This window comes from Embiotoca jacksoni, unplaced genomic scaffold (assembly GCF_022577435.1).
Source record: "Embiotoca jacksoni isolate LCO1_2020_lvr unplaced genomic scaffold, fEmbJac1.0.p SCAF_111, whole genome shotgun sequence".
NCBI classification, from domain to species: Eukaryota; Metazoa; Chordata; class Actinopteri; family Embiotocidae; genus Embiotoca; species Embiotoca jacksoni.
The window spans coordinates 214213-233548 of NW_027185243.1; the positions used below are offsets into that span (position 1 = coordinate 214213).

At 49.4% G+C, this 19336-nt stretch overlaps 1 protein-coding gene across 1 annotated transcript; it reads left to right on the forward strand.

Annotated features, from left to right (window-relative positions):
- The first annotated feature begins 994 nt into the window (after nucleotides 1-994).
- agap2 (ArfGAP with GTPase domain, ankyrin repeat and PH domain 2) lies at nucleotides 995-17931 on the forward strand. The gene is made up of 10 exons (XM_069143575.1): nucleotides 995-3421; nucleotides 11400-11458; nucleotides 12860-12947; nucleotides 13042-13127; nucleotides 13216-13351; nucleotides 16147-16281; nucleotides 16607-16725; nucleotides 17282-17435; nucleotides 17546-17614; nucleotides 17846-17931. The coding sequence occupies exons 1-9, from the start codon at nucleotides 2218-2220 to the stop codon at nucleotides 17560-17562; spliced, it is 1998 nt and encodes a 665-aa protein (XP_068999676.1). The 5' UTR covers nucleotides 995-2217; the 3' UTR covers nucleotides 17563-17614; nucleotides 17846-17931.
- The last annotated feature ends 1405 nt before the right edge of the window (nucleotides 17932-19336 follow it).

Here is a 19336-nt window from a genome sequence, read left to right on the forward strand (position 1 = left end):
TGAATGGGAGTCTATGGAGCCGGAGGCTTTTTGGAGCCGACCTCTAGTGGCACTCGCTGGTATTGCAGCTGAAGACACTTCTGGATCAGAACCATTTTACAGACCTGAAGCTACGAACTCTTTTAGAAACAGTCAGTGGTTGCTGATAATTTATAATTAAGAACAATATTTCAAATTGTATTGGCAACATACTGTATTTGCAGGTTTTATGCATATAATTTACTGCATAAAGAAAAGTAATATAACAGTAATATATGTGCTTCATTATTATCATGATTCCAAATATTGAGGTCCGATTCGCTCTCACACTGCTGCGACTTCACTTCTGCTAATGAACACATGCCGACTACAGATCAATACTCACATGTACAACACACACACACACACACTCGGAAACACCATTTTGATATCCTGGGAGCGATACAGAGTGTACCAAAGGCAGAGGAGGAGGAGGAGGAGGAGGAGGAAGAAGAGGAGGAGGAAGGACATGCAGGAGATGATTGTGCCACCGGAGCCAGGAAGAATGTAACACCTTAGCAACAAACAAGCCAAGCCTCCAACTGAGGAGGAGCCACACACACACACACACACACACACACACAGTAACACACACACACACACACAGTAACACACAGTAACACACACACACAGTAACACACACACACACACACACACAGTAATACACAGTAACACACACACACAGTAACACACACACACACACACACACAGTAACACACACACACACACAGTAACACACACACACACAGTAACACACACACACACACACACACACACACAGTAACACACACACACACACAGTAACACACACACACACACACTCACACAGCTGAAGACAGCTGAAGCATCGTGATAAAAACGACTGTAGTAGCTGCATAAATGAGACTCATGAAAACACACCCTGTCCCAAAGTCTCTTTTATGTCCCGCCACAAACGAGCCTCCATCTTGGTCTTCGTCCTCGTGTGTGTCCTTCCCCACCAACTCTTCCTCCCCCGGTCTCCCCCTCATGTCGCAGGTCCGGTTTGTGTGTTGCACTGCTGTTTTACCACCAGCCATTACGCCGCTTCCTCCCTCCCTCCTCTCTCCGGCACGCAGGGAGAAAAGATGGAGGGGGGGGGGTGAGCCATAAAGAGGCTGCAGCGTCGAGGACAGAATCAAAGGAGGGAAGAGAAGCAGCAGCAGCGCTGTATGGACGGCTATCGGAGGAGGGGCGGCGGTTTTCTATGGTGTGTTAGTGTGTGAGAGGAAGTCAGTGAGCAGACGGAGGAGGAGGAGGAGGAAGAGGAGGAGGTGTGTGTGCGATGTGCTTTGGACTCGGTGGTCCTGTGCGGCGGCGCCGTCTCTGTCCGAAGGCTCCAGAGGCGGTCGGGCAGCGCTGACTCGCCTCCAGCTGTGATGCTCCACGCCCGGCGCCATGATCCGGTCGCGCCCCTCAGTCCAGTCGGCCGAGCAGCTCCGGGCTTCCGTCGGCTTCTTCCCCCCCGAGTCCTCGTCGGATGTCCTTCCTGCCGCCGCGCTGCCCTGAACCGATGGACCGGTCTACGTTTCAGCTGGTGGGCGGGTGGCGCCACGCTGCTTTAGGGTGACACCTATGAATTTTTAAAGACTTTCACCTTTTCACTTTTACAGCTGCTCTCCATCACGTTTGGTGACGTACGATGCAGCTGTTGTCTCTGCTGTCAGTGAGGAGACGACTGAGCAACATGTCCGATGGAGCTGCTGCACCTCAACAAATAAGGTCAAGTAAATAATTAGCATCCGGAACGAGGCATCAGACACCGTGATGAAGATTTATTTCGCCCCGGCAGCTGCGTGCACGGGCAGTGGATAGATTTTTAATTGGGTGTTTTCGAGGAACAAAAGAGGCGCTTGGACGGCGCCGACAGCTGAAGGTTGTCTGTCTTCTTTTTTTTTTTTTCTATTCGAGAGAAATTAAAATTACAGTCGGCGAAGAAATCCGTGACTGAAATTAAAATATGAAACAAAGAAGTAGGGATTTGGGGGATGGATGAAACCAACGGTCGCTCTGCTGTGGTGTCGTCTGAGGAGAAACTTAATCTCTTCCTCCGTGTAAGTTTTTTGTCTCTGCGACGCCGTCGGATTCTTTCTCATCCTGAGACGCTGGCGAGCCGTCGGTGGTTCGTGTTGCTCCGTCTGGTTTCATTCATCTGCTGCGTGTCTACTGAAGCCTGACCACATGAGTGGAGGCGGCGCCCTGCAGCAGCGCACCACCTACCTCATATCCCTCACCCTGGTCAAGGTAGAGGCTGTGGAGGAGAATGGAGGGGAGGCCAAGACCGGCGCCGGGGAGCGGCCGGAGGCCAGACCCGGGACCGGACCCGAGTCACCCGGACCCGAGGCACCCGAGGCCGGGGAGCGGGCGGAGGCCAGACCCGGGACCAGACCCGAGTCACCCGGACCCGAGGCACCCGAGGCCGGGGAGCGGGCGGAGGCCAGACCCGGGACCGGACCCGAGGCACCCGGGACCGGAGGGGGAGCCGAGAATGGAGCTGGAAGGCTTTCAGAGCATGGTGCCGTCGTGAGAGGAGGCGCCAATGAACTGGAGAGCGGAGAGAGGAAACACGTCACCCCTCTGAGAGATGAACCGCCGTCAAACATCGCGGTCCTGAGCAAAGGAGGCAAAAAGCCACCGTGCAACCTCTCGATCCCGTTACCGGCCGAGAGGGCGACAATTCAGAAGGCGAAATCCGCAGACGTAGTCGAGAAGGCTCTTTCCACCCCGGAGCCAAAGCAATGCCGGTCTCCGTCGCTGACCATGACACCGCCAGCAGAGGTGGTGGAGCCCAGTCGTACCCCGACCAAAACCAGCCTCCCGATGCGTCCGGGGGGCCAGCGGCCCGTCAGCCTGCTAAAGTCCCACAGCAGCGTGGCGACCCGCGGCCGCGACTCCCGGGACGGCAGGGAGCGCAGCCCGACCTCAGCCCAGAGTCTCGACCGCAAGGACTGCCGCGGCCCGACGCGCTCGCCGGGCCCCTGCAGAGCCTCCTGGGCCGAGGCCAGCAGGCCCGAAGGATGGCGGGACGAGGCGCAAGCCGGAATACCGCTGGAGATGGGAGGCGGCATGGCTGCGGTGTTGAGAGACATCCCCAGGAAGGACAGACTAAAAGCCGGGTCGACCTCCCTGCCGGCGCCTCCGAGTCAGGCCTCCAAACCGGCGCGCAAAGGTAAAAGCCGCACGCTGGATAACAGCGACCTGAACAGCCTCTCTGAGGACCTGGGCCTGGCCCGCGAGGCCCAACAGAGCCAACGAGGCTCCACCAAGGACCGGAAGATGCTCAAGTTCATCAGTGGCATTTTCACAAAGAGCAGTTCAGGGGCGGCGGGGTCATCGTCCACGGCACCTCCCGTCTACATCCAGAGGGACTCCAGCGAGGAGGAAGGTAGGAGGTCTCACACACACACACACACACACACACACACACACACACTGACACACACTGACACACACAACATCGCTGTCACCTCATCAGCTCCAACAACAAACCAACAGACTCCTCGCCTGCAGCCAAATATTTACCCTCATCTGTGCAGAGGCATCCATTTAAAATGAGTCTCCAGTTGGGGTGTGTGTTACTGTGTGTGTTACTGTGTGTGTGTGTGTGTTACTGTGTGTGTGTGTGTGTTACTGTGTGTGTGTGTGTGTGTGTTACTGTGTGTGTGTGTGTGTGTGTTACTGTGTGTGTGTGTGAGGTTTTTGGCAGGCGAGTCTGACAGATTCGCTGCCTGCCGTCCTTCAAGAAAAAAAGCACACACACACTTAAAGCAGCGTTTTCCCAGCATGGGTTTAAATCTAAATAATGAAATGTCGCAGACAGATCGGTGTTTTTGTGTCCATAAAGCTGGAAGTGTGTGTGTGTGTGAAGGGGGGGCGGTGGGGGGGGTTATGAAGGGGGGGGTGATGATCCACAGCCAATCGAGAACATTTCTAATCCTGTTTTTGATGTTCCACCCACATGTTCTCACATGGAGCTCTTTGTCTTTTCTCAGCTTTCGGTTTAAATTCACATTTTTTAATCTCAGCTGCTGGTTTGAGTCGACGACGGCTGCAGAGGACGAACAGTCTTCTCTTTCTCTAACACGTCCGCTCAAACACAAGACCGGGTGTGTGTGTGTTACTGTGTGTGTGTGTGTGTGTGTGTTACTGTGTGTGTGTGTGTTAATGTGTGTGTGTGTTACTGTGTGTGTGTGTGTCTGTTAATGTGTGTGTGAGTGTGTGTGTTGTATGTCTTCATTCACTTATTGTGGATTCACTTCGAGCATTAAGACTAGCCCCACCGACAGTACACACACACACACAGTACACACACACACACACACACACACACACACACACACACACACACAGTAACACACACACACACACACACAGTAACACACACTCTCTCTCTACACACACACACACACACACACACACTCAGGGCAGGAGGAAGTGTTGCCATGGCAACCGGCAGGACTGCTGCTTCTGCTACAGAGGCAGAGAACCCTGATAAAACAAGAGGGGTGGAGGAGGTGTGTGTTACTGTGTGTGTGTGTGTGTGTGTGTGTGTCTGTGTGTTACTGTGTGTGTGTGTGTCTGTGTGTTACTGTGTGAGTGTGTTACTGTGTGTGTGTGTGTGTGTGTGTGTGTGTTACTGTGTGTGTGTGTGTGTGTGTCTGTGTGTTACTGTGTGAGTGTGTGTGTGTGTGTGTGTGTGTGTTACTGTGTGTGTGTGTGTGTGTGTGTGTGTGTGTGTGTGTGTGTGTGTGTGTGTGCATTAAAACATAACAGATAATTCTGACAAAAAAAAAACAACCTGAATTAAGTTAGAAATTTGGCGGGTTTTTGGGATGTCGGCTGCGGGCCAGGTGCAGGGGACGGGGGGCGGAGCGGTCCCTGGTGATTGGTTGGAGCCAGGACGCAGGATAATTGGCTTTCTGTAGAAATGTGTGTCGAACAGCAGAAGGATTCACTGTCTGATCACTTTTGGCACATAAAGACAAAGAGACAAACTGCTCGTGTGTGTCTGTATGTGTTACTGCGTGAGTGTGTGTGTTACTGTGTGTGTGTGTGTGTGTTACTGTGTGTGTGTGTTACTGTGTGTGTGTGTGTGTTACTACGTGCGTGTTACTGTGTGTGTTACTGTGTGTGTCTGTATGTGTTACTGTGTGTGTGTGTGTTACTACGTGCGTGTTACTGTGTGTGTGTGTGTGTGTGTGTGTGTTATTACGTGTGTGTGTTACTGTGTGTGTGTGTGTTACTACGTGCATGTTACTGTGTGTGTGTTACTGTGTGTGTCTGTATGTGTTACTGCGTGTGTGTGTGTGTTACTACGTGCGTGTTACTGTGTGTGTGTGTTATTACGTGTGTGTGTGTTACTGTGTGTGTGTGTTACTACGTGCATGTTACTGTGTGTGTGTTACTGTGTGTGTCTGTATGTGTTACTGCGTGTGTGTGTGTGTTACTACGTGCGTGTTACTGTGTGTGTGTGTGTGTTATTACGTGTGTGTGTGTTACTGTGTGTGTGTTACTACGTGCATGTTACTGTGTGTGTGTGTGTTACTGTGTGTGTCTGTATGTGTTACTGTGTGTGTGTGTTACTGCGTGCGTGTTACTGTGTGTGTGTTACTGCGTGTGTGTGTTACTACGTGCGTGTTACTGTGTGTGTGTGTGTTACTGTGTGTGTCTGTATGTGTTACTGTGTGTGTGTGTGTTACTGCGTGTGTGTGTGTTACTACGTGCGTGTTAGTGTGTGTGTGTGTTACTACGTGTGTGTTACTACATGTGTGTTACTGTGTGTGTGTGTGTTACTACGTGCGTGTTACTGTGTGTGTGTGTGTTACTGTGTGTGTTACTACGTGTGTGTGTGTTACTGTGTGTGTGTTACTGTGGGTGTGTGTGTTACTGTTTGTGTGTGTGTGTGTTACTGTGTGTGTGTGTTACTTTGTATTAGTGTGTGTGTGTGTGTTACTGTGTGTGTGTGTGTGTGTGTGTTACTGTGTGTGTTACTTTGTATTACTGTGTGTGTGTGTTACTTTGTATTACTGTGTGTGTGTGTGTGTGTGTGTGTGTTACTTTGTATTACTGTGTGTGTGTTACTTTGTATTACTGTGTGTGTGTGTGTTACTTTGTATTACTGTGTGTGTGTTACTTTGTATTACTGTGTGTGTGTGTTACTTTGTAGTACTGTGTGTGTGTGTGTTACTTTGTATTACTGTGTGTGTGTGTGTGTGTGTGTGTTACTTTGTATTACTGTGTGTGTGTGTGTTACTTTGTATTACTGTGTGTGTGTGTGTGTGTGTGTGTGTGTGTGTGTGTTACTTTGTATTACTGTGTGTGTGTGTGTGTGTTTTTGAAGGACGGCGGGCAGCTAATCTGTCAGTCTCGTCTGCCAAAAACCTCCCGGTCACCTCTTTTGTCTTTTCTCTCGTTTATTCCTCCCGTTTGTGTTTTCTGATAAATGTCGATTATTTATCAGACGACTTGGATTGAGATTCAAACAGCTCCAATTAAATCTGGCGCTGACACTCGTCATCCCTCTGAATCTTTCACAGCTGGAGGTCGAAGCTAATGTGGAAGAACCTTAAAGTGTAATGACGCCGACGGCCACTAGGTGCTGCTCTGAATAAATACATCAACTTTTCTGGAGAAATACCGAGTCAGCGATGGTTTACGATGAATCCTCTTTAACGAGGCTGCTGTGGTCGTGTTGGAGATTAATATCCATCGATGAGACCTGACAGCTTGTAGAAGAGTTTGATGTCGGAGATGTGATGGATCATTCTGGACTTCTAGAATAAATTGAATGTTTGCTATCACAGCAGCTGTTCTGTTAGAACCAGTTCTATCGACCCACTTCAACTCACCGGATGAATCCAATTGGGCACCAGTCACTTTATTTTCCTTGAGCACCATCAAAAGCTCCAATGTTTGATTTAATAAACATCTCAACATGTACTCTGTGAAGTTTAGTTTGATTTACAGCTCCCAGAGGATGAATCTCTACGACTCTGGTCTTCCTCTTTATTGTAGTTTTACATCAAAGGTTTCATCATCTATTGCCATAAAATATGTGATTTCTTTGTTCAGCCCGCTGATTTTTCATCGAGCGCCACCATCAGGTCAATATCTTAATTTGTCTACTGCTTTGTTTCACGTCCAAACGCCCACAAAACTAATGACATGCTCATGTTTACAGCTTGTAGATTCAAGATGGCGCCGCGCTAGTGGCAGCCTGTTACAGCAGCTCCTCCCGAGTGTGTTTTGTTTTAAGTATTTTTCTTTCTTCTCTCTTCGGAGTTGTTTTTTTTTTCCTTCACGTGTGTTAAGTTAACGGTCAGACAATGGACCGTAATTTTTCCACTTTTCTGGTTGGGGGCATTGTTATTGTTTACTCTCGTGATCAGCTGATCGCGCTGAGTAGACCTACTACTGCTGCTGCCCGGAGCGAGGCCTGAAATCCCGGACGAACTTCGGAGAAGACGTCGGGGTTACAGAGCCGGAGCTAAGCTGAAGGCGAAAAGGAGGAAATATAAACCAGCGGTACCGGAGATCTTAACGGGGAACGTGAGGTCGTTGGACAACAAGACGGACGAGCTCGGCGCTGGTAAAGACACAGCGGGAATACCGGGAGTGCAGCATCATGTGTTTCACCGAGACATGGCTGCACTCACATTTCCCGGACCACAGCGCGGCCGTACCCGGCTTCAGGACTGTTCGGGTGGACGGAGACGTTGTTCGGAGCGGTAAGAAGAAAGGTGGAGGGATTGCAGTCTATGTGAACGAGAGGTGGTGCAATCCCGACCACGTGTGTGTGAAGGAACGTTTCTGTAGCCCGGACATTGAACTTCTAGCCGTGGGGATGCGTCCTTATTATTTACCGAGGGAGTTCACGTCCACCATTGTTATCGCTGTTTACATTCCTCCATCAGCTGACGTAGAGGCAGCAGTGGACACCATCTACTCCACTGTGTCCAAACTTCAGACTCAGCATCCCGGTGCATTTTTGTTAGTTACTGGAGACTTTAACCAGTCTGGATAAAGTACTGCCAACTTTGCACCAGTATGTGAACTGCCCCACCCAGAACAATAAAACTCTGGACCTACTGTATGCTAATGCCATGGATGCATACAGTACTACTGCCCTTCCCCCCCTTGGTAGATCAGACCACAACCTGGTCCTGCTGACTCCCAGGTATGTCCCCCTGGTGCAGAGGCAGCCTGTGACCACCAGGACTGTGAGGAGGTGGACACAGGAGGCTAAAGACGCCCTGCAGGACTGCTTTGAGTCCACGGACTGGGACGTGCTGTGTGGACCACATGGGGAGGACATCAACAGCAGGACGGACTGTATCACAGAATACATCAAATTCTGTGAACACACCACCGTACCATCCCGGACTGGACACTGCTTCCCCAACAATAAGCCGTGGATCACCAGTGACCTGAAGGTGCTTCTTAATAAGAAGAAAGCAGCCTTCAGGTCTGGGGACAGGGAGGAGCTCAGGAGAGTGCAGCGCCACCTGAAGGAGAAGCTCAGGGAGGTCAAGGACTCCTACAGGAGGAAGCTGGAGGCCAAACTCCAGCAGAACAACGTGAGGGAGGTGATGACCGGGATGAAGGAGATTACTGGGTTCAAGGGGAGAGAGAGACAACCAGGGGGAACCTGGAGAGGAACAACCTGGGGGAACCTGGAGAGGAACAACCAGGGGGAACCTAGAGAGGAACAACCAGGGGGAACCTGGAGAGGAACAATCAGGGGGAACCTGGAGAGGAACAACCAGGGGGAACCTGGAGAGGAACAACCAGGGGGAACCTAGAGAGGAACAACCAGGGGAAACCTAGAGAGGAACAACCAGGGGGAACCTGGAGAGGAACAACCAGGGGGAACCTGGAGAGGAACAATCAGGGGGAACCCTGTTTCTTCAACAGGTTTAGTTCACCACCCTCATCTGTCTCCTCCACACCTCACAAACATCTCTGCTGCCTTCCCCCCCCTCCCCCCTCTGTCCCCCCTGGTGAGCTGCATGGACACAGCGTCCTCAACTTCAAAGGGCTCTTCCACCACTGACGCCATGACTCCCCCCTCCCCCCTCTCTGTGACGACTGGCCAGGTTAGGAGACAGCTGGAGAGACTCCACCAGCGCAAGGCTGCAGGACCTGACGGCATCGGCCCCGGGGTCCTGTAGACCTGCGCTGTCCAGCTGGCTGAGGTCCTACAACACCTCTTCAACCTGAGCCTGAAGCAGGAGGAGGTCCCGGTGCTGTGGATGACGTCCTGCCTGGTTCCAGTCCCTAAGAAGACGACTCCATCCGGCCTCAACGACTACCGACCGGTTGCCCTCACATCTCATGTGATGAAGGTGCTGGAGAGGCTGGTCTTGGCCCACCTCAGGTCTCTGGTGAAATCTTCACTGGACCCGCTGCAATTTGCGTACCAGCCTCGTGGGAGTGGACGATGCCATCATCTACCTGCTGCAACGAGCTCAGTCTCACCTGGATGGAACCGGTGACTCTGTGAGAATCACTTTCTTTGATTTCTCCAGTGCATTCAACACCATCCAACCACTGCTGCTGAGTGAGAAGCTGAGGGTGGTGGTGGGGTGGTGGGGGTGGACACGTCCACCGTCTCCTGGACCAATGACTACCTGACAGGCAGACCACAGTTTGTCCGTCTGGGCAGTGTGCTGTCTGATACGGTGGTCAGTGGTACTGGAGCTCCTCAGGGAACTGTTCTGTCTCCTTCCTGTTCACCTTCTACACAACTGACTTCCAGAACAACTCAGAGTCAAGACATCTGCAGAAGTTCTCTGATGACTCTGCAGTGGACGGTGTATAAGGGATGGACGGGAGGAGGAGTCAGTGGACGGTGTATAAGGGATGGACGGGAGGAGGAGTCAGTGGACGGTGTATAAGGGATGGACGGGAGGAGGAGTCAGTGGACGGTGTATAAGGGATGGACGGGAGGAGGAGTCAGTGGACGGTGTATAAGGGATGGACGGGAGGAGGAGTCAGTGGACGGCGTATAAGGGATGTACGGGAGGAGGAGTCAGTGGACGGTGCATTGGAGCCGGAGACTCCAACAGACTTAACAAACTGGTTAAGAAGGCCGGCTTCATCATTGGCTGTAAACTGGACAGTCTGGAAAAGGTGGTGGAGAGGAGGACGCTGAACAAACTATTATCCATATTGGATAATCCTGACCACCCTCTCCACCTGCTGCAGGGACAGAGGAGGACGTTCTCCAAAAAGATTCCTCCAGCTCCGCTGTCACAAGGACAGATACAGGAGATCATTCCAGATACAGGAGATCATTCCAGATACAGGAGATCATTCCTGATACAGGAGATCATTCCTGCCGACCGCAATAAGACTGTACAATAACTCACCTCTGGCAAAATCCATCACACAACAATAACACCGTTGTCTGTTTTTCTTGGTTGTTTAAATATCAAAAAACAAAAAACTTTGCTCTATTGTTTAGTTAGTTTTAATTTAATTATTCTATTTCATTTTATTCTATTTTATTGTATATACTGTGCATTTTTATATTTAATATTTTTTACTGTTATTTTATTTCTTTCCTGTATCTATAAATGCTGCTGTAGCCAAAGAAATTCCCCTTGGAGATTAATAAAGTATGTATGTATGTATGTATGTATGTATGTATCTATCTATCTATCTATCTATCTATCTATCTATCTATTAACAAATGTTAGCATGCTAACAGACTAAACCATCATGGGAACATGGTCGGCATCACAGCTGCTCAACATCAGCTGGTACTCATTGAGAGTGTTAGCATTCCAGTGTTAGCATTTAGCTCAAACCACCATCTTAACCAGGACGCCACCTGCTGGTTTGTAAACTGCCTTTCTGCGTGTTTACAGTAAACAGCAGCGACTGCCGCGGAGGAAGATCATTTTTTATTTTAAAAAGAGATGGATGAATGCATTTAGTATTTTTTCAAAATAAACTACTTGTATATATTTATAGGTTTTTATTTTGTCATCCTTCATATGATTAATTTGACGTTTCTAGTTTTTTTTTTAAATTTTCAAGTCATTTCATTGAGTTTCTGTCAGTTGGGTCGTCAAGATCAAAGGTCATTAATCAGGCCACGCCCCTTTCTGGAGGGCATTGGACATGTTTGATTGACAGCTGAACTGACCGAACCGCCTGACTAACTCGCTTCTCAGCTGCCCATCACTGACACACGGTAAAGAGCGGTGTGTCTGCACCGTGTCGGACACCCCCCCCCCCCCCCCCACACACACACACACACACACACACACACACACACGCAGGCCATTAAGATGGCCGCCCTTTTTTACTGTACGTGACCAACATGATGAATCTCCTCCGACTGTTTGTCTCTGCAGTGAATCTCGCCAACAGCCAGGAGTGGATGCTGAGCAGAACCATCCCCGAGCTGAGACTGGTGAGGAGACAGAAGAGCAGTTGCCCCGGGTTACCAGTGCACATCAGAAAACACACAATTTATCACATTTATTCGTAACTTTAAATGTAAAGAAACACGATGACTAAAGAGCCAAAACAGATTCTAGCTCACAGGAAGTCGCATGAGCTGTAACTTTAGCATCCGTCTGGGGATATTAGCTTTCACTCCGGGTACGCTTCTATTATTATTTATTTATTTATTATCCGACTGTTTTTTAGCCCTGAGCAGTGACTGAAGGTATTCTCTCCAGGCTGCACACAATATTTAGATCCTTTAATTAAGTAAAAGTACTCCAAAAATACTTCATTTCAAGTAAAATTCCTGCATCAAAATTGTCAATTAAGAAAAATAGACAACCAGGAAAATGCACGTAAAGATTAAGCGCACAAAGCACTCGCGATGATCACGCTTGTTTTCTGCCGTCAATCTAAACCATCGTTTTGAGATGTTAGCATACGCTACTTCGTCTTCCTCTCATGTCGGGTTGAGGGCAGACTGGATGCTACTGTGGCTCACTATCGCCTCCTGAGATGCGGGGTGGTATTACAAGATGGGACGAGGCTAGCTGGTTAGCATGCTAACTTTAGCTTACATCTGTGCAACACAAAATTCCCACAATCTTTTACGCAAAAAAATGTCTTCAGCAGAAGCTCTGCTGTAACAAAAATTGCTTTATTAAAGCTGCTGCAGCATCGCTGTCGGCTGCTTTGAACCAAAGTTAACTGAGTTAAAGTTATAGTTATAAGTTATAACTGAGTGACTCAGATTCATGTCATCAACATTAAATCGTCTCTGATCTGGACTCTTGTGTCTGAAAGTCCTGACAGGTGATTCTTTTATATATTTTTTTATACATAATTTGTTTGCATTGAATAAAAAATATCTCCTTTCAGGTCAGTAAAAGTTAAATAAGGCGGGAAAAAGAAGCAGTGAAGAACAACTGCTGTTTAATCATACGATTCTTGAGGCAATTGCCCATAATGAAACACTTCAGTAGCATTTTGAATGCAGGAATTTGCCTGGAAATGGAGCGTTTTTATAGTAAATCACTGTCAGAATATTTCTTTCAACTCTGAAGTATTTCATCCACATCAGAACGACAAAATAAAACCAGGCAGCAGTTTAACATCAGAGAATAAAACCAGGCAGCAGTTTAACATCAGAGAATAAAACCAGGCAGCAGTTTAACATCAGAGAATAAAACCAGGCAGCAGTTTAACATCAGAGAATACAGATTCAATGACTAAAGAGACGAAAAGGAACCAAAACGTATTGGAGGAACTAAAAGTCTGAATTCAGAGTTTTTTTTGTTATCTTGTGAACTCTGACCTTAAATCTACTTCTTGTTGCTGCGTTTCCTTCCTTCCTTTTTTCGTGCAGGGCATTCTGGGAAGTCTGAAGAGTGGCAAGTCAGCTCTGGTGAACAAATACATCACCGGCAGCTACGCAGCGCTGGAGAAGGCCGACGGTAGGAGACACAAGCACACCAAAGTCTTATTATATAATATATAATATGCTGCAGTGAGCGGCGCGGTCTGATGACACTATGTTGGACCCGTCAGGTGGTCGCTACAAGAAGGAAGTTCTGCTGGACGGTCAGAGTCACTTATTACTGATCCGAGAGGAAGCCGGACCGCCCGACGCACAGGTGCTTTACTGTTGTTTCTGTCTGTGTGTGTTAGCATGCGTGAGTTTAACAGACAGCTAATCCCCCCCCTTCCTTCACCCCCCTCCAGTTCGGCAGCTGGGTCGACGCGGTGATTCTGGTCTTCAGTCTGGAGAACGAGGCCAGTTTCCAGGAGCTCTACCAGCTCTACAGCCAGCTCAGCTCGCACCGATCCGACATCCCCGTCATCGTGGTCGGCACACAAGGTCAGAACCACGGTCAGAACTACGGTCAGAACCACAGTCAGAACTACAGTCAGAACCACGGTCAGGACTACGGTCAGAACCACAGTCAGAACTACAGTCAGAACCACGGTCAGAACCACAGTCAGAACCACGGTCAGGACTACGGTCAGAACCACAGTCAGAACTACAGTCAGAACCATGGTCAGAACTACGGTCAGAACCACGGTCAGAACTACAGTCAGAACCACGGTCAGAACCACAGTCAGGACTACGGTCAGAACCACAGTCAGAACTACAGTCAGAACCACGGTCAGGACTACGGTCAGAACCACGGTCAGAACCACAGTCAGAACCACGGTCAGAACTACGGTCAGAACCACAGTCAGAACTACAGTCAGAACCATGGTCAGAACTACGGTCAGAACCACGGTCAGAACTACAGTCAGAACTACAGTCAGAACCACGGTCAGAACTACGGTCAGAACCACAGTCAGAACTACAGTCAGAACTACGGTCAGAACCACAGTCAGAACTACAGTCAGAACCACGGTCAGAACCACGGTCAGAACTACAGTCAGAACCACGGTCAGGACTACGGTCAGTATCACAGTCAGAACCACGGTCAGAACCACGGTCAGAACTACAGTCAGAACCACGGTCAGGACTACGGTCAGTATCACAGTCAGAACCACAGTCAGAACTACAGTCAGAACTACTGTCAGAACCACGGTCAGGACTACAGTCAGAACCACGGTCAGAACCACAGTCAGAACTACGGTCAGAACCACAGTCAGAACTACAGTCAGAACCACGGTCAGGACTACGGTCAGAACTACAGTCAGAACCACGGTCAGAACTACAGTCAGAACTACAGTCAGAACCACAGTCAGAACCACGGTTAGAGCAACAATATATTACATAACAATATATTCTAAATCGAACGTTAGATTCCGTGTTAGTGAGCAACTAGTTTCCTGAAACTAAATTACAAAAGAAATGTAATTGTAAAAATAAAGTTTATTTAATGAGGCTCTGGAGGGCGCGAATGAAAGAATCCGGTCCTGTGAGACGTAAAGTAAGCGCACCTGCAAGGAGGCATTGACGATTTCATTGGTCAACGTCATACCTGGCTTTCTACATGGTCTCTGATTGGTCCGTCCTTCAGAGCGGCTGTGTGAACGCTAAATACGAGCCGAGTTACCGGACTGGATTCCCAATGAAGAAGAGCGCGACTCGGTCATTGGACAAACATCCGACAGCAGAATGTTTGCGAGCGCACGGAAGCAGTCTGAGTAAAAGGAGGCGGAGCTTAATCTGAGCACAGGAAGTCCACGAGGACTTCATTACCTGTATAAAAGACACCCGTCTCAACTGGTTACCTGTATAAAAGACACCTGTCTCAACTCCTTACCTGTATTGAAAAATTCCCCCTCGGGGATTAATAAAGTAAATACCTACCTACCTAAAAGACACCCATCTCAACTGGTTACCTGTATAAAAGACACCCGTCTCAACTGGTTACCTGTATAAAAGACACCCGTCTCAACTGGTTACCTGTATAAAAGACACCCATCTCAACTGGTTACCTGTATAAAAGACACCCGTCTCAACTCCTTACCTGTATAAAAGACGCCCATCTCAACTGGTTACCTGTATAAAAGACGCCCATCTCAACTGGTTACCTGTATAAAAGACACCCGTCTCAACTCCTTACCTGTATAAAAGACGCCCATCTCAACTGGTTACCTGTATAAAAGACGCCCATCTCAACTGGTTACCTGTATAAAAGACACCCGTCTCAACTCCTTACCTGTATAAAAGACGCCCATCTCAACTGGTTACCTGTATAAAAGACGCCCATCTCAACTGGTTACCTGTATAAAAGACACCCGTCTCAACTCCTTACCTGTATAAAAGACGCCCATCTCAACTCCTTACCTGTATAAAAGACGCCCATCTCAACTGGTTACCTGTATAAAAGACACCCATCTCAACTGGTTACCTGTATAAAAGACACCCGTCTCAACTCCTTACCTGTATAAAAGACGCCCATCTCAACTCCTTACCTGTATAAAAGACGCCCATCTCAACTCCTTACCTGTATAAAAGACGCCCGTCCACAGAATCAATCAATCAGATTCCAACCTGTCCACCATGGAGTCCAAAGAGCTGTCTCAGGACGTCAGGGACAGATTGTAGACCTGCACGAGGCTGGAATGGACTACAAGACCACCAGCCAGCAGCTCGGTGAGAAGGAGACAACTGTTGGTGGATTATTGGGAAATGGAAGAAACACTAAATGACATGGATCTCCTCGGTCTGGATCTCCTCAGTCTGGGGCTCCATGGAGATCTGGCCTGGTGGGGTATCGATGATCATGAGGAAGGTGAGGGATCAGGCCAGAACAACACAGAGGAACTTGTTCATGATCTCCAGACAGCTGGGACCACAGTCACCATGGAAACCATCGGTAACACACGACGCCGTCATGGATTAAGATCCTGCAGCGCTGCGAGGTCCCCCGGCTGAAGAAGACACATGGACAGACCCATCTGAAGTTTACCAACGAACACCTGAAGGATTCAGAGAAGGCTTGGAGAAGGTGACGTGGTCAGAGGAGACAGATGATGACAGGACGACTTCACTGCATTGAGGGGAGGACGGACGGGGCCACGTACCGGGACATCTTGGGGGACGACCTCTTTCCCTATATATATATATATATACAGTGAATGTATATATGTATATAGATGTATATATGTATATAGATGTTGCATCTGTTCACAGCTTCCTGTCTGTTGTTGGTGTTCGTTCAGATAAGATCAGCAGCAACAACCCTCGTGTGATCGAGGACCAGCGAGCCCGACAGCTCTGCATCGACGTGCGTCACTCGCTGTTTTACGAGACCTGCGCCACCTACGGGTTCAACGTGGACCGGGTGTTTTCAGAGGGTGAGTGGACTCGAAAAACAGAGGAACCCGACTACCGCTCCCTCTCCACCAGACTACCGCTCCCTCTCCACCCGACTACCGCTCCCTCTCCACCCGACTACCGCTCCTTCTCCACCAGACTACCGCTCCCTCTCCACCAGACTACCGCTCCCTCTCCACCAGACTACCGCTCCCTCTCCACCCGACTACCACTCCCTCTCCACCCCCTCTCCACCCGACTACCGCTCCCTCTCCACCCGACTACCGCTCCCTCTCCACCCCCTCTCCACCCGACTACCGCTCCCTCTCCTCTCTCTGAGACGATGATTTTGTGTTTTTTTTCTAGCTGCCCAGAAGATCGTAGCGCAGAAGAAGCAGGCGGCGCTGCAGGCCTGCAAATCTCTGCCCAACTCGCCCAGTCACTCCGGAGGCTCCACGCCCGGATCGGCTTCGTTCCCCGGACAGGTACAGCTGGCCTCTAATACTTCAAGATGATTGAACGGATATAAAAAGAGTTCATAGCTTCAGGTCTGTAAAATGGTTCCGATGCAGAAGTGTCTTAAGCTGCAATACCAGCGAGTGCCACTAGAGGTCGGCTCCAAAAAGCCTCCAGCTCCATAGACTCCCATTCAACTTCTCTCATCAAATACAAAGTCATTTAAATGTCTCCACCCTCTGTCACTTCCTGTTGATTCCTAAATCAGTATCATCTTTTAACCCCCCCTCACTCCTCTCCCACCCCCTGCACCCTGACCTCCACCCTAATCTCCATCGTGGCCTCCATCCTGGCCTCCATCCTGGCCTCCATCCTGACCTCATCCTGACCTCATCCTGACCTCCATCCTGGCCTCCATCCTGACCTCCATCCTGGCCTCCATCCTGACCTCCATCCTGGCCTCCATCCTGACCTCCATCCTGACCTCCATCCTGGCCTCCATCCTGACCTCCATCCTGACCTCCATCCTGTCCTCCATCCTGACCTCCATCATGGCCTCCATCCTGACCTCCATCCTGACCCCAGGCCAGTAATGGCAGTGGCTACGCCTACTCCCTCCCCTCCACCCCCGTGGTGGGTCACAGAGAGCTGCGGGTGGTGCCGGGTGAGGGGGGGGGGCGGAGGCAGCGCCACCTCGCGCTCGCTGAAGAGCATCCCCAGACGTCCCTCCCTCTTCAAGGTCAGTTACATCTGCCATCATCTCGCTGCCCCCCCCCCCCCTCCCACACACACACACACCTCCCACCCCCGTCTAAAAACACCTCACTGCTGTTCGGATGTTGATTTCAGAACCGGGACTCGGATAGAAAAGCCGCCGACCCCAAAGGAGACGGCGTCCGCGGCGTTCCACTGAAACAGGTTTGAACATTACTGACAGAATTCTGCTGTTTATGAAATGATGTCTTTATTTCATCTCACAGAAGCAGCTTCCTGTCTGCAGGCCGCTCTATTAATAAAGTGCTCTCAGCTGGTGATGTCCAACTCTAGCGAGGCTGCAACTGTTTTGAAGAGCATTGTTGCTCTAAATTTAGTGCAGATCGTTCTGCTTGGAGGTGCAGTGACCTCGGCTGTTTCTTGTTTTCCCAACAGAGCATCCTGTGGAAGAGAAGCGGCAGCTCTCTGAACAAGGAGTGGAAGAAGAAATACGTTACGCTGTCCAACAGCGGCACGTTGTCCTACCACTCCAGCTCCAGTGTAAGAAAAGCACAAAAACCCAGCGAGCAGTCGCGAGCGTTTTCACTAACATTTTAATACATTTAGAGCTTCTTCATTTGGCTGAAATCGACATTTTGGGAGAAATTAACTCGTTTTCAGTGGTCTTGGATTTATTTCCTCTCTGGCAGCGAAACGCGTTACACAAACCTTTGGAAACTGCAGCGCGTCAAAATGAGCAAACGAACCACCTTCAGGCTCGACGGACAGACTCACGACCAACGGGCTGGAAACAGCTGCTAGCTGAGCAACATTAAAGGATCCGTATTTCACGCTGTTCCAGGGTTTTATTTGAGACTTCGACCTCCATAACAAGATATTTTTGTAGTTTTAAGCACTAAAAAAACATCTTTATCTAATTTTACATCTTAAGCTTCTCTCTGGAGCTCCAACAACAGGCTGTCTTTAAGGCGCTTTAATATCAACACCCCTGTCTTCTGATTGGCTGACTCTTTTCTAAATGGCGCACATCCAGGCCAATCACAGCTTTTCTTTAGTCTTATAGATTTTCTAGCTCCAGTATTTTTAAACCTTGTCAGCAGTTTTTATCTTGTAACAGGAGAAATATGCAGTTTGAGAGCACAAACAATAAAGTAGCTAATGGTGCATTGCAGCAACAGAACTGCATTCGAGTGTTTTATGAAGTCCACTTTTAATTTGAAAGGGACAGGATGTGTTATCTCTTATTTCAGAGGTGCCATAGTCTGAGTGTCACATGGCTTCAACACTATTTAAGAATACTCACGAGATAATCTGTATATTGTTCAAAATGTCTTTTCCAGGACTACACGCAGAACATCCACGGAAAGGAAATCGACCTGCTGCGCGTCACCGTTAAAGTTCCTGGGAAACGTCCTCCGAGAGCCGTCGCCCCCCGCCGGCCCGTCGCCGGCCCCCCCCACCTCCGGACCGGGAGTTAACGGGCTCAGTAAGGAGCCGACGGCCGCTGAAAGCACCAGCACAGGTAAATGTTCTCTGGAAGAACTTCAAAAATGATCTGCATTCAACGTGCACATCACAAAAAGGAGTGAGTGTAAATAAAGCCTTCACTTCCCCCTTGTGGCCGTCAGTTCCTCAGTTGTGTCCGTCCACTCTGTCCGTGGTGGACGACCGCTCGGGCGAGCGAGGACTTCAGCGCTGCCCGTCCTCGCTGTCCACCAAAGCCCAAAGTGTCGGTACGTCTGCTGCCGCTTACAACCGCTAACAATGCTGTCGTGGGATTTATTAATTTAAAAAAAAAATTTGCAACCCAAAATGTCAGACGCCCTCGAAGGGACGGCCGGAAAAGACGGCGGCCAGTCGTCTCCGATGAGTGACAGGAAGAAGAACAGGAGGAAGAAGAGCATGAATCAGAAAGGAGACGCGGCC